General features: G+C 38.4%; 1 protein-coding gene across 2 annotated transcripts in view; it reads right to left on the bottom strand.

Annotated features, from left to right (window-relative positions):
- Nucleotides 1-15,678, bottom strand: part of LRPPRC (leucine rich pentatricopeptide repeat containing) — a 95,193-nt gene extending 79,515 nt beyond the window's left edge. Inside the window, exons 1-4 of one of the 2 annotated variants that reach the window (XM_076334448.1) lie at nt 15,616-15,678; nt 3,953-4,158; nt 846-968; nt 11-132 (exon numbers count right to left, since the gene is read on the bottom strand). In XM_076334448.1, the coding sequence (XP_076190563.1) occupies nt 11-132; nt 846-968; nt 3,953-4,148 (441 nt within the window). In that variant the 5' untranslated portion in view covers nt 4,149-4,158; nt 15,616-15,678. The remainder of the gene's footprint in view (nt 1-10; nt 133-845; nt 969-3,952; nt 4,159-15,615) is intronic. The other variant, XM_076334449.1, reaches the window with a different exon arrangement.
- Nucleotides 15,679-15,915: the final 237 nt, after the last annotated feature.

Genomic DNA, 15,915 nt, shown 5'->3' with positions numbered 1-15,915 from the left:
AGGTACCTACTCGATTGGGCTGCACATTAGCTTCCTCCATTCTGGCCAAGAATTCCATTGGAGAAAATTTGTGCTCGTTCTGAAGGTAGACTTTAAGTAAAGCATTATAATGGCTCGTATCATACACAGCACCTAAGGAAATATTTCAACCACAGTCAGTGAACGTTGATTCTCTAAATTCAACATGATTTTATAGCTTTCTCAGGTAATTAATTCCATATCAATTTCATTCTGTATGAACTTCATGTATAACCAGACGACTTAATTTTATCCACCTTTGAAATATCAGACATCTATTTATCAGCACACGTTTATAAAAGGCTAAAACATAACAAGAGCACAGTTAACATCAATGCTCATGTGCATGCTATTCCACAGTCTCTACAGCTGTATTTATTTTACAGATTCAGCAATATTGCTATCAAGAAGCAGTTCACCTATGTAAGGCCTACTTATAAATGACTCACTTAAAATAAAAAAATCATCTGATAAAATAGCTGGTAGCACTAGGAATACTCAGCCCACCAGATATCAAGGTAACATCTAACAGAAAAGTAAAATACATTCTTACAATAATCAAAACCAAGCAAAAGTCCAATTTAAGCATCTTATAAAAAATAGAATCTTTAGATTTATTATTAACACCCCTAGATGTCAGTATAACTCCCAGAATAGGAAATAGGTCTCTCACCTGAATAATAAAACCTAGAGTTTATTTGGTAATGAGTATTTGCTGTTATAACCTAACATTTAAACACTAATAAAATACGTTCAGTCTTTATTACAAAGAAAGTAACCAAAGCACATAGCTGTTCTTGCAAGAGGGACTAACAAAACCAACCTACCCAGTTCTTTCATCTTGTCCCATATCATATGGGCTAGTTCTGTTCTTTCAGGTGACAATACCTCTGGTAAAAGAGCACCACAGCTTCGCAACAAAAGCAAGGTCTGGTTACTCCCTGGACACCCTGCAAGTGGAACACAACCACAAATTTCTTTATAAATAATCATGCATTTAATATTAGAAAAAAGATTCGAGACTGACCAACTGAAGTATTTAAGCATTTTGTATAGAATAAAATCTTCTCCAAAATTGGAAGATTTTTCTGAAGAGGATACCCAAATTATTAAGCAATGACACTATTATGCGCTACCATGAAAAAGATTCACGATAAAACATGCCATTTAGTACAATAATGAGCTCAGCTGAGCAGAAATTTTAAAAATTACAACACAAAATACTAAACTCAGATGATCTAGTACTTTAAATTTCCTAATCCAAGATCCATAGATCATTTCATCCTAACAGGGCCATAACTTCCTGGTAAATTTCTAAAATTGCAAAATACTTCATACCAATTCCATACTATTCCAAAACATTCAGAGTAATGTTTTGGAATAGTTCTCAAAGTATTCAGAGACATTCCACATTTAAATTTCCATTTCCACTTCTGCCCATGGCTCAATATAAAATAAATGACATAATTTACATCTAGAGAATAGTGAAGGAAACTGTAAGGATGTCTACCATCTCTGACTTCTGTACTAGCCCCAGAATGTTGAAAAAGTAACTATGAACTCATCTTTCTTGGACTTCACTACTACCCCTGAGGCAAAGTAAGGCAGAGCTACAGAATCTGTCACAGATTACCCAATAAGCTGGAGACATAAAATTTTTTTCAGTAACATCTTTATATGCAAACCCAGCAATTTCTAATAAAAAGGAGAGTTTCTTTAGAAAGCAGCATACTGTAAAGAAAAAAAAAAAGGCAAAAAAATGCTGTCTATTCCTTTCCTATCACAGAGAAAGGTATACTTCAGAAGTAATTTCATCTAACAAGGAGCAAGATAAATGTTCACATGCAACATAAATGATGAAAAAAATTCTGTAAGGTTTTCTATCTCAGAGACATACATGCAAACTTGAAAGATTCAGACTTCCAAAATGACTTGAAGTCTAAAGCATCACTAATGCTTTGTAAGTTCCTTCCAAATCATCATGCCAACACTCCAAAGTTGTGTATAGCCCAGCATAGAGGCAGGAGCTGTTGCCAGTAAAAATAATCTCCAGCTGCTGCTGATCACTGTAAGTGTAATTTTTAACTATACAGAGCTGTAGAAACAGCTATACAGCTATAAAATAATGGCAAAATAAAGTAAAAAACCCTCAACAGCAGAAAGCTATATACCGTCTAGAACTAGATCTTCAGGTACTGAAAAGGACCAGCATATCTAGGATACCACATAACTATTGTAAACTATGTTTCAAGAGCGCAATCTACAGTAGAAAAGTTATTTATACAGAGTAAACTCATCTGGGAAGAAACACAGGCAGTAGTGGGAAAAAAATAAGCAATAATGAGAAAAGAAGAGAAATAAGTTAAAACATTGAGAGGAGGCAGGTACAAATTGCAAATGGGGATTTGAACTTCTGAAGACATAATGGAGTGGTGAGGTAAGTCATACTTGACTAACTTTTAAATCCCTGCATACAATTAGTTCATGCAATAAAAACACCCAACACATCTCCAGTTTCACAATGCCAGTGTTATACTAGTGACTGAGTACTTTGAAAGGCAAAAGAAAGAGGAAAAGGTTTGGCAGTATGAGTATGGAAAGATGCAGGACATGATCTACAGCAAGCACCTTCTTTGGGCATTTTTCATGTTGTAATTAGAAATGGAGGAACTATACGAAACACAGGCAAATCTTTTTAAGAAATCAATAATAACTAACCTCCCATGCTTCTGCTAAATTAGGTTTCAACATGATTAATAAAAAGGACTGAATTTTTCATATGGAAATATTTGTCATTTATTTTAATAGCATCCTAGTTAAATCTCTTGTGAAGTTCTATGCTTTTTTTTTTTTAATACTTACACAGAAGGAAACCACTATAGGCAATTAATCTTTTTGTTAATATGACTTCCTAAAAACTGTGTAACTAATCAAAGATCATGAAGAACTGTGATTTGCAGGTAAGTTTAAAGACATAGAATTCTTGCCAAGCCACACTCGCAAATTATAAGTTTATACCTAAAAAAGACAAAGCAGTCAGAATCAGAAAGGATATCACAAGCAAAAAGAAAAAACTAAGAAGTTCAACAGAAGGAGAGCACGAATTGAAGAATCAGCTTTAAAACAGTGAACTACAAAACTTTTAAAAGCACAATTCCATGTATAAAAGCCATTAACAGTCCAGAGCAATACATAGCAAAGTTTAACACTAAAACAAAACAATACATGCTGTCATTGATAAATATTGGCAGTAATACTTAGTGAGTATATTTAGCAAGTATCTCCATTGACTCATCCTAACTGGTACCAAACCTCATCAACTGTGGTACCTGGTTTGCAAAATATTAATATAGTCTGGCTATTTTTAGCCAAAGGGGTATTGAATCTGTCAGAATGAATAATGCCTCAGCTGTTTATTTTTGTTTTATTCAAAAAAAATAAAGCTTTCTTGTCCTGAACAACCACAGCTACCTGGGAATGCGAAAACTTGGAGATCACCTCCACATTTCCCTGTATAGTTCCATTTTAAAACAAATAACCTCTCTCTTAAGGACGGCATGGTTTATTACAGACATTTTAAAAATATACTGTTCAGAATGCACAATACAATTATATGAGGAAGGTGTAACACTACCAGACTAAAAATGCACAATAAGCAGGGCTATATAAGATTTCTTGAAAGTACACTGAATTTTTACAAGACTTACAAATTCCCAAAGACAAAAAAAACTGGAAAAGTAAACACATGCATTCAAAGCAAAATAACATCTCTAAAGCATTTAAAGTCTGTTCATCAACATATGCAGCAGATTAAACAACACTGAAAGACAAAATATAAATCAGAACGCTTTCAATTAATTTCCTTGGTTTGATGAATTGTTACACTGCAGCTTTAAATTTAGCTTTTATTTTGTTTTAATTGGAAGCAACTTACCTGTTTTGCATATTTCATGGAAGATTTTTAGTAGAAGGGCTTTAGGGATGCGGCCAGTTTTTCTGACAGAGTTATCCAGTTTATTTAATGCCCAGTCAAACTGCCACATCCGTCTGGTTTGAATTTCTGAAATTGGTTCTTCTTTAACACTTCCCTTCTCTTGAGGTGCAACTGTAAGGAACCTTATTTGGTACATGATGTTTCTGCTTAAATAAAAACAAACAAAAACAGAGATTACACTTCTGTGAGTCGTTTTGCAACTACACTAGTCACACAATGTCAAAAAGATAATGCACTTCTTGATGATGAAGTTTCTCAAAAACATTCCATATTGATATAAACAAACACAGGTGATTCATTCCAGTGTCTTTCTTCTTAAAAAGACAGTCATGTATATTTTCTCACAGTGACAACTGTTTCTCTGAGATCTTCAGTTGGATTCACCTCTTAAGTTAAACGGTTCAAATACTATTCCCACAAAACAAAAAATTTTGAAGTCATCCAAGTGCTATAGAAGTCTGTTGTCCCATTATGGCTTCTCACAAAAGCTCTCACATGCTTTTGAAAAATCACTCTAAGAACAGTCACAGACATCTCTTTCAGAACACAGCAAATCAAGGCAGCAAATCATACCTTTCTTTTCAATTAAAATACACAAAAACGAATGCAGAGGCCAGTGTTTTAGACAACAATGGCTTAAAGAACAACTGGATCATTCCCCATTCTGTAGCATTTACATTAACAAGCATGAAGTGGCCATCCTGTGATGTAAACCAAATACCAACACTGCATTTGTTTAAATATTTATTTTCTCAAAATAAAGTATGACAACAAAAAACATAATGAGAAAGTGTTCTTATTTCTAGCAAAACAATAAAGGCTCATCAATTCTTTTCTTTTTTTTTTTTTTAAAAAAAGAACAACTTGATGTACATAAGAATAAGAAAATAGTATTTGTGCCATAGCAGAATTGTGAACAGCCTATGCAGGTAAAAATATCATTACACACAAACATTTCTGGAAGTTTGTTCTCCATTATCCTTACAACTGCATAAAATAAACCAGACTATCCTCCTCCAGAATCCTATACAAGAGAAGTAATACATGCTGGATGGCAGAAAGAAGATTCAGCAACTTCTGAAATTACCCTCCCTCATCTCTAGCTCTCTAGACAGCTCTTCAGCTAAAAAAAAACCTAGTTGTTGTACTCCCTGCTGTTACAGATGTTCCAGGAGTCCTATGCAGTAACGGCTGCACATTTTTGAAAAGGCAGCCTAAAAGTGAGTAGTGCTGGCATTCTCTACAAACCAATTTCCCACACCTGGAGCTTTTTCACTGATGTATCTGCTGGTTGGTTTCTCACCAACCAGTGCTAGTTTAAGGCCCTAGGAGAGGAAGTCCAGTGGAGGAGAAAAAGCTTGCTGGCAACTCAGTGTTTCAGCAGCATTGGCAGCAAGCTGCTAAACAGCAGAAAAATCATCAGGGGGGTGCATATCAGTGTGGTGGAAAAACCAGACTGGTGGTTTACCATCTGGTCGCCTCTTGTGAGTAGGAAGTAGCCCAAGGACCACCTTTTTCTTTGCTGTTCGAAATCCTGATTTGATAACTGAGCAGGCTGTAAGTTCTAGGAGTAAAATTCGTTAAATAAGACCAGCCCGAAGCAGAATCTCTTTCCTAATGGAGCTGTGAAAACAGTTTAGCAGATGTTTGATCTTTGAAGGCATTAAATAAAAAATCCTTTAGTAATGAGGAACATCACTACCACTTGGCATTATCTTTTTCAAGCTGGCAAATTTTACACTGCCCAATCTCCTCGAGTTTCCTCCTGAAGAATTTTCCAGAGGCCAGCAAATTAGCTGCATTTTATTTGACTAGGGAAAGGATAAGGAAGAAAGAATCGGAGAAGGGAAAAAAAGACTGCCAAAAAAGAAGAGATCCCCTTCCTTCAGTCTCAGTTCTACCTCCTTCTAGATGCAAGTTCCCACTGATTCCTTTGGGCTAGCTCTCATTTTATTCAGATCCCTCTGTGAGCTTATTTAACTCACTAACCTGGCACAATACCAATTCAGCCACTTCTACCAAAAAAAACCCCCCACAATTACTGTTCCATCAGGTTAGAGTGGCAACAGCTCAGGATGTCCAAAAAACACCAGAATGAACCAGGAAAAAGAAATGGAGTAGGAATAGGTGGCCAAAATCAGAGGAACTAGGAAGAAAAAGAAGAAACTGAAACACCACTTTTGGTGGTAAGCAGCTCGTCAGATAAACGCTATCAAACTTTTTTTTTTGTTACTAGTAATGCCATCTCTCACTAGAAGTATTTCCAAGGGTGTCATTTTCCCTGATTCTTTCCTTCCTTCCTTTTCCTCTTCTCCTTCTACCTCATCATCTAACCAAAGACAGGGTACTTTCCCTAAAACAGAAATCATTAGACTAATTAGAGTTAAATCCAGTAGTACAAGGTAAGAATAACAGTAAGATACTAAATCTTAACTCCTCTTGGGTGTAACAACCAAATGAGAGGTCTACAACTTAGATAAACTCTTTAATAACACATAAATAGCAATACTCAACTATGAGCTAGCTACCGCATAGCTATAAGAATGAAACTGTAATGATTGCAAGTTCTTTATCCTTTTTTTCTTAAAGATATAGATAAAGAAAATGGTATCATCCACTCATATACCCATTAAAAAAGCTACTTGAAAGCTTTTCAGAATACTTCAAATCAGGTTGGAAAAAATGCTTTGGAAGCAAGCAGCAACACAGGACTCTGTCTTTGTAACACAGAAATTGATACTTTGATTGCCATTAACAATCAAAGCACAAGTGGACGAAACTCCTGTGCTTCAGATTAAAATTGAAATGTCTTTTTCTATAAAAATCTGCTATTGTTTCATAGTATTTTGCAAATTATTGAATTATATCTTATGCCACATAGCACACTTGTAACCATAAACTAATTTGTATCTACAGTTCTTAAGTCCTGCACTTACAAAGCCACCTTTTTAAGATTCTCTACATGTCAAAAGTCACAAACATTTTAAAGCACTTACATAGCTCAATCAGATTAAGTATGAGGATAAAAACATATGTGCATGCTCAAAATATGCTGGTTAACAGCATAAGAGGATTCTAAAGTTTCATTTGTTACTAAACTCTCCCTGCTTAGTATTTAGCATGATGCTGTTTATAACATAAGTTTAGAATATTATACTGTATCAATTGCTACAGTTGCACACTGTAAAATATTATACTCTTATATGAAGCATTATTTTTTATACACTAACTTAACCTTCTGAAAGATCAGCAGAATTGGGCATTTCTATTTACACACAGACACACACACACACACAGATATTATCAAATATGGTAGTGGTGTTTCTGTTAATTTATACTGATTAAAGACATTTTAAGGAATGGCAACATGGGAGTCAGTTTCAGTTTTGAACAGACAGGGGAAAACAGTATGAGAGTATAGAACAACCTGAGGAACTCAAACTTCCACTGGCATCCACCTAAATTACCATTATCAATCTGAAATATAACATCTAGCCTAAGACTTGGGTATACCTTATTATCTGTAGGCTTTCAGCATTTGAATAAATTACACTTTTAGCATTATTTAAGGCACTGTGTAATGCTAAGCCAATCCCATAGTAAGAATTTGTTAAAAATAACTGTGACTTCAAAAGCTGGATGAAGCTACAGGCATCTAGTGTCTTGAATTTGGTTCTACAAATGAATGTAGAATGAATGCCAAATGAATTTTGGCACTACAAATCAACTTAAAACACAAGACTTAAGAGAAAATGGGGGGGTGGGGGGGAAGCTAAGAGCTCACTATTCTAAAAGATTAAAGATTGAGCAGACCAGAAAGACAGCTTCCAAAAAAATGCAAACTTAATGAATTAAGGGACACAGTATCAGGTTTGATTTCAGGCAACCAAGTGAAGGACAGAAGAATGCAGTAGACGACATACTTATTGAACATTGATACTAATGGCCCAACCTCCCCATGAAACAGAAAAAGAAGATGACAAAATGAAGCAGTTATCCATGCATCAGGAATCTTCAGCAACCTTGTGTGATCCTTCTTTAATTTTTAGAAGTTGAGAAAGAACACACAATTAAGGGGAATTTAAAAAAAGCAAGGATAAAAATCAAGGCAGCCGTGTTAACCATTTCAGTTAGGAAGTAACATAAAAAGACAGCAAGAAAGGCTAAGTATAAGGAGGATGATTTTAGAAAATACACATACCTCTTAAAATGGAAAAAAACTACAGATCATACACTGTTTAGCTTTCAAAAAATGTTAATTGCAACCATACTATGTAAATTTTAACCATTTTACCATGACTAAATTTTTAACAAGGAGATGGGGGTGTAGGTGAGAATAGGGAAGAATGAACTAAGTAATTTCTGGAAACATTAAGATACGTTATATTTAAGACACATTAATGGACCTTACTCAATCTCCAGTCCTTTGGAATTACCTTCAAAAATTCATGAAAGTTTTGGGAAAAACAGAAGCATAATCAATAAAAAGTACGGACTGATGTACAGGCTTTTGGCACCATGTTACCTGACAAGCTCATAAGCAAAACAAGGAGATACAATGTACTTTTGATTAAAAAATATGGGTGCTGTAGTTGTTTTTAAAAAAAACAAACCTAAAAAATATAAAATTAAAATGTGTTGATCAGGGTTTGTTGCAAAATTGGGAATATATTTTGTGGGATTCTAAATTAAGCTATCTCCTGACCCAACTGGGAAAAGACTGGTACGACCCATGTCCATTCAAAAACTTCATTAACAATTTGGATGACAGAAGTTAATAAACTTATAAAATTTGTAAATGACACCATAATGGTGGTAAACTCTTAGAAGGAGAGCCTCAGACTTCAGAGTCATCTTGATTACTTGATGTAATGGTCTGGAATCAACAAAAAGGAAATTCAACACAGACCAAAAAGTTGTACGTCTTGGACAAAAAACAAATGCAGAAACATAAGATGGTGTACAACTGGCTAGACAACAGTACAACTGAAAAAGTACTGAAAATGAGCCACTGCTAAACATGAAACATCACACAGCAAAAAAGAAAACTTCAACTCTTCAACTCCTGAGAAAAGCAACATAAAGTACAGAGAGAATTATTCTACTTGTCATGGTGTGTTTACTCACAAAAAAGCAAGCTTAAAAGACTCGAGACTCATCTATCCCATCCCATCTCACTCTCCAAGTAGAGAAGCAACTGTACCTAATCCATCAGGCATCACACTGGTAATATTAATTGCTGTAATATTAATTGTAATGAAATATTAGAACAGGATGCTTCAACAGTCAAACTTTCTCATTTGGAAGCTTATAAAGTAAGATGGGGGGGGGGGGGGGCGGAATCTACCACACGTGACTTTGGCATTTCTGATCCTGCCTCAGTGTTAGATTATATAGTCTTATGATGTAACCATATTTTTCCATATTTTCATTAACTTTGTTCAGAATTAAATGCTATGCTACACAGCAAAATGCATGATACTTCTCCAAGGGCTGCAATGAGTGCCAAGTATTTACTTTAATCAAATACCTTTAAACAGCATTTTAAGATTTTCCCCATGTGAAACATTATATTTTCAAGCACATGAAGCTGCACAATAAACTGCAGATGTTTGAATTAGCAATCTGATTCTTCCCCAACATGTGTAATTTCTCTTCACTATGCTTCAGAACTATGTTTCTTTGTACCTACCCAGAGAAGCTCAAAAGGATATATTAAGCCCTATAGAGTGATCTCTCTCCTACTCCCATGATCACGAAATTAGGAGTAGCCTTCCGATATTTGAGCCTTTACATAATTGTACCTTTACACCATTTTCAGCTTTGTCTCTACAATTGAGAGGGTTAAAATTGCAGACCTTGCCTACACAGGAAAGGTTAACCAATTATACATTTGTAATCCCAACACACAACCACCCGCCATTTAGCAGCAGCTTTTCACCTCCAATTTAGCTCACAACATTTGGAAAGTAGTTGAAGATAAACTCATAAAAAAAACTTATGCAGAGATGAAGTGTGCATGGGGAAATTTATACCAAGTCAACTAGTAAAATTCTTCTATGTTTGCAAGGGTTTAATGAGAATCCCAGTACCATGCTAATGTACTTAGATGTTTTCCATATTTCTAGAGCAGACTAAAGGCAGTGCCTTCAATTTCCTGAAAGAACACGTTACACACCAGCCTAAGTAAAAAATGTCCCAGCTTTCCCAAAACTCAAAAAGTAGGTGGTTCCAGTGCTCTCCCCGGCAGCAGCAGAAAGTTTACTTTCTGTAAAACCTGACCAATTCCAAACATTCAAAAAAAGAATTACAAAGCCACCATATGCATATTTTCCTCCCTTTATCAGAGCCACAATAAGGTAGTTGCTATGCTTTTTCTAAGAAAAGTACTGACTATTTTGTTCTTTCTAAACTAAATAGGCGAAAGGTGTACGAAATAGTTTTCAAAATACAAGCCATGCTCAAAGTAGAATAATGGTAAACTTGAAAGAGTTAAAATTCATTATTGTACATAAAAGCACTACAGACTTGACATTAGTTAAATTTACTAAATATAAGACTAAATATACCACCTGAGATCCCAGCGTGATTCACATGACTGCTAAACAGTATTTCCCCTGACTTAGCTATGTGGCCACCTACAAAAAAAGGCCACAATGTTCAGGCCACTGTGTCCTTGTTTCAATGAGATACAGTAGGATCCTACGAGAGAAAACTGTTTTTTCATGTAGACTGAGAAACCTCAAGTTTCTTGGAGAATATCTAAAAACTTTGCCTAAGTGATTCACAAGAAGCAAAGCAGAACAACTTTGCTTTGTGCTGTTTCTTAGGAAGTCTCTAGACATTTTATGTCTGTCAATAAAACACATACAATAACTACAACAGTGCAGCTTGTGAAACTTTACTATGACAGAGCATTGCTTCAGTATTACCACAAGCAAGTCTACTGAATGCCTCCTCTACATTTAAAGCCCATTAATTCTATCATTTTGCTAATGTAAAGTAATTAAGCATTCAATTCTACATTTTTGTCCACTGGTGATGGATTGCTGAGTACGACAGTGAATAGCCAAAAGCAACTTGTTTGCAGCTAATTTAAAAAAAAAAAGCACCACTCATTAAACCATGAATCATTTGGGTTTTTAACTTATGGCTTACCCAGAGCTCAAACCAAATCCCCCCAGATCTGAAACAAGATTCTTTAAAAGGGTATTCTCCCTCCCATCTCACCAACATGCTTTAATCTTGCAGACACACCACAACATACCAGAAGTCAACAGTCTTTACAAGGACAACTTGAAAAGCATTGCACATGGTACCCTCTTACCAACTTCCTCAGCAATCACTCCTCTGAATAGAACACCGATATGGCAAAAAGCAGAAGGTTTCACTACAGCACAATTGGCTGTTTGGGGAGATGCTCTTTGCTCCGCACTCCCGAAAACCAACATTTAAACTCACAGACGAGAATCTCAAACTGAGGAAGTGACAGCAAGGCCAAAGATGCCTTGCGAGACTTGCATGTAGAGATTCCACTTGATTTTCCTCCTCAGCTATACTTTTATGATCTATGCCTTAGGAGCCTAATTTTTCTCCTTTTTCTCTGAGGACAGATAGGGTGTCAACTTCAGGATGAGTATCCTAGCATTCGCACATCTACAAGCGCAGTTCAGCAATACAGCTGCATTGATCTAATATCACACAGTCGTCACGCAAGGTTCCCTCTTCCCCTTTTGCCCGTGGTCCCACCCTTCTCGAGTTCATCAGATCCTTAACTGAGCCAATAAAACCTGTCGATCTGTCTGAAAACTTTTTCCTTGCAGTCTAGCAAATGAAATCAGCCCAGTAATAGGTCCAAGGAGCACCCTGATTTAGAGCAGGACAAGCTGGCCAGCGATGGGAGGGTGGTCAGTGTGGGAAGAACGGAGCCAGTACCCTTCCTGCCAACACTAACTTTCCCACAGCAGCAAGCTGTAACATCAAACCATAACACAATCACCTAGAGTATATAGAATAAAGTCCCCAAAAGATATTCTGATGTTAATTCAAAATCTACTCTGAACACTCGTCAATTGAGAAGTTTGTTACAGCATTCTTGACAGTCAGCTACTAGCAGCAAATTTAAGCACCTCTTCCCTTAGTGAAGCTTCTGTGAACAAAGTTCCAGTAAATACTTAGTACCACATAAATCAGCACAGTGCTAAAGTTTGTTGTTGTCGATCTAAGTTTGTTGTATTGGTCTGTCATGGCTTATTTATCTTGTTATAATTGCATGGCATGAGAGTGATGACATATAGCTCAGTATATTTCACATTTCATACTAGAGGTAGTCAAGTGAAATAGTAAGTTTGCCTTAGATCTGATCTGATTTGCTATGAAATGCTTCTCAACCATCCAATGCAATCAGAAATCCATCTACTGTCCTAACTCATTTTGAGAACAAATTTAGTTTAAAAATCAGAGCAATATGATGCTTTGATAAAATCTCTGCTTGAATGTGAATGGTTGCTGTTTCACATCTCTAAAGAAGTTAACAGATTTGCAACTTTTCTGTAACCATTATTGTAATGAAAGTCTCAAACTTACCTCTGAACTGACTTCATTATGTTCAATGCTACAGCAACAATACACCAAGCACACGTAAACACAGAGTCATTTACCGAGTTCTCTTGCAAAATGCTGGATTATTCCTTGTTATTCACCCTTAAAACTGAGGGGGGGGGGGGGCGCGGCTGGGTGTCCCCACTATTCCAACTAGAACTTTATCAATATCCTCTGGGTTTTATTGCTGCGGACTGCATTTCACTCTCAAAGTACCATCTTGAGACCTGAACAGTAAGTACAGCAAGTCTAAATGTTGTCCATATGTTATTCTAGTTCTTCAAAAGAGGTCCATTTCCAGAAATTAAGGCTTAAGTAGAAAAAAACCAACAATGAATAGTTTCTAAAGGTAAAAAATGAAATGCTGTTATATGCTTGTACGTGCTATTTCAGTTCACAAATGTTACCTTTGCTTTACACTTTGGTCCTAGATTATCACTTGTGCACTAGGATGCATAAACCCATATAGCAAAGTGACAGTAAGACAAAAGATTTTAGGTGAAAAATTATCTTAGGAATGAAATTACTGGACAGAAAGAATGCACAAATTTAGGTGTGCTGCTCAGTCTTACTCCAATATAATTCACAGTTTAGACCAAAACCTAAAAGCTATGAAATAAATACCGCTGCTGTTTCCTGTGAATATGTTCTCTACCAAGCACCTTTCTCACAGTTAACTAAATCTAGCCTGAGAATTAAAGAATTTTCAACACAATCACTAAACTATCCCACATATGACCCTATTTATACTTGAAAATATAGAAGAATATAATTTGGTGCAAGCAAAAAGTATCATTTGGGGGGGGAACAACCAAAAAAACAAACCCCAGCTGTTAGAGCCAAATTACCATCACATAAAGCACTTTTCAAGTTCTTTCCAGAAATGCCGTTCTAGAAAAAAAGCGGTTAGTCCTTCATCAAGTCATAAGTGAATTTTGATTAATATTACTTCTTGCAACAAACTAATTTAGGAAATTAAGCTTCCAGTTGAAGAAAACAAAAATCAGCTGAATTAACAAAGTAGAAAAGTTTATTCATGATTTGCAGCTAACTAAACTCGTGGTTCTGCTGCCAACCATGCAGCAGATGTCTTCCCAGTTCCTGGTCCTTCCTGCACACAGATCTACTCCATCCTTCACACCAACTTTAGCATTTAACAATCTGTTACACTTCAACCACTAAAACCAGCAGACAACTATATTCTTTTTTAGGTAAGATTTCAGTCAGGCTACCAAATAAAATCAGCTCACAATAGGTTTGATAAGCACTAAAGCTACTGCAGGTAGCAACAACTTCCTTGTTTTGGTGGTGAGACTTCCCTCCAGGAGTCCTCTATTGCTGACTTTCATCTGTTCCCATCCCTTCTCCTGAACCAGCTCTGGAAGTCACCAAGTCCTCTGCCGAACATATTTATCGATCTAGAATGGCAGACAACTGTTCTGGTTTTCTACCAGACATTATGTTACATTGACTTAGAGGGACCACCAGAGCTGTAACGAGGCACAAGCCCCTTCCCACCCACCTGCACTGGATCCTCACTAGCTTCTGTAAACACTGGAAGAAACACAGCAAGCATTCATATCCTTGGAGGAAACTGATCTAAACTTCTATTTAGTTAGGCATTTATATTTACAAGTTATTTATAATTACTTTAATAGTTTAATTTTACACAAATTTTTAGTTAACAGCTGTAACTATAATCACAGCAAGTCATTTAACATTAATGAGAGCTAAGCATCTCAACCCATTCCCACCTCCCTGTTTTAAGACTTAGAAACCGGACACGGCGGAAACCAAAAATCTAACCCCATCAAGGCTCAGAAGTCATAAACAAACCTTTCTCTCATTCACAGGCAGTTTGAGAACTTGCTGACAATGAAGTAACCCTTAACATTAAAAAAGTTTGCACAAATTTTCATGTAGTTGTAACAGCATACTCGCTATATGAAATACAAAAAATAAATACCAAACTCTTTGACATAGCTATCATCTGTACAAGGTGCTTCCTTCTTAGGACAACTAATTAAGGAAAAAATTGTGGAAACAACTAGCTTGCCTGTATAACAGAATGCTAACATCACCTCGTGATTTATTAAAAAAACAGCGCGTGCAAAAAACCCTGAAATATCATATGTTTCCTACACAGATGGATTCTGACATGTTCGTTCATGTATTCAGGGCTGAGCCTTTTGTACACCTGCATCCAAGAGGTACACGCTAAAGACAAAAAACATCCCAAATGTGGAGCTGCAGTGCACCACCACCACTGAAGAGAAAGTTTAGCTCTCCCAAAACTAACATTTTTTTAATAAAATAAAAGAAAGTACTCGTATTAAGGAAGGGTCGTGTCTCCAAACTTCTTGCAGGGCACCAACCACATAGCGTGGTCAAAACAGCGACAGGCATGCACACAGGTGGGCTGAGCTTTCCACCCTACCCGCGCGATGGAAGAGAGGGAACCACAGCAAAGGAATTAAGACATTCCTCCCGGTAACAGACGCGGCGGAGTCTGCCAGGCACAGTGAAGAAGCCCAGGTTCCACCTGCGGGTACCCCCAGTCAATCACTGCTTATCTCCGCCCGGCCTCTCCCCTCCTCCCCTGCAGAGCTCGTCCCGCTATAGCGGTATCCTCCGGAGGACAGTGCCCTTTGCTCTCCACAGAAGGGAGAGCGCTCCGCTTCCGTTCAAGCCCAACGAGGCACCGCCGCCGAGCGGCGCTGCGGAAAGAGCGGTCGGCCCTCGCCGACCCAGCCGGAGGGAAGCGGGGCTCCCCCGCGGCCTCTGACCCTGAGCGAACCCTGCCGCGCACACGCGGCGAGAGGCCGCCGGGCCGGGCCGCGGGGCTCCCGCCGGCAGCCCCGGGGGGCGGCGCAAAAAGGGGCAACGGCCGCGGGCGCGCGATGCGGCCCAGCCGGCAGTGCCCTTGGCCACGAGGACCGCCGCCTCAGCGGCCCGCCGGCCCACCGGCGAGCGCCGGGCAGCCCCGCGGCGCAGGGTCTCACCTGGCGGGGGCCGACGGGCGGGCGGCGACGGCGGCGGGCGGGCGGAGGAGAGGCAGGAGGCGCGGGCAGAGCGCCCGCAGGCGCCCGGCGGAGCTCAGCAGCGCAGCCATGACCGCCGCGCGCGCCGGATGCGGAGGAGCACGTGAGGCGGGCGCCGCGCTACTGCGCACGCGCACCAGGGGGCGAGGGGGCGGTAGGCGTCGGCGCTCCGCCTCCGCCGGCTCGCGCGACGGGAGGAACCATTCCCCGCAGGGGGGGGGCCGCCGGCCCCGCTCTCGGAATGGATCCCCGCTCAGGGGC

This window comes from Aptenodytes patagonicus, chromosome 3 (assembly GCF_965638725.1).
Source record: "Aptenodytes patagonicus chromosome 3, bAptPat1.pri.cur, whole genome shotgun sequence".
Lineage (NCBI taxonomy): Eukaryota > Metazoa > Chordata > Aves > Sphenisciformes > Spheniscidae > Aptenodytes > Aptenodytes patagonicus.
Note: the sequence above shows the minus strand (reverse complement) of the source record. Positions and strands in the feature narration are given on the sequence as shown.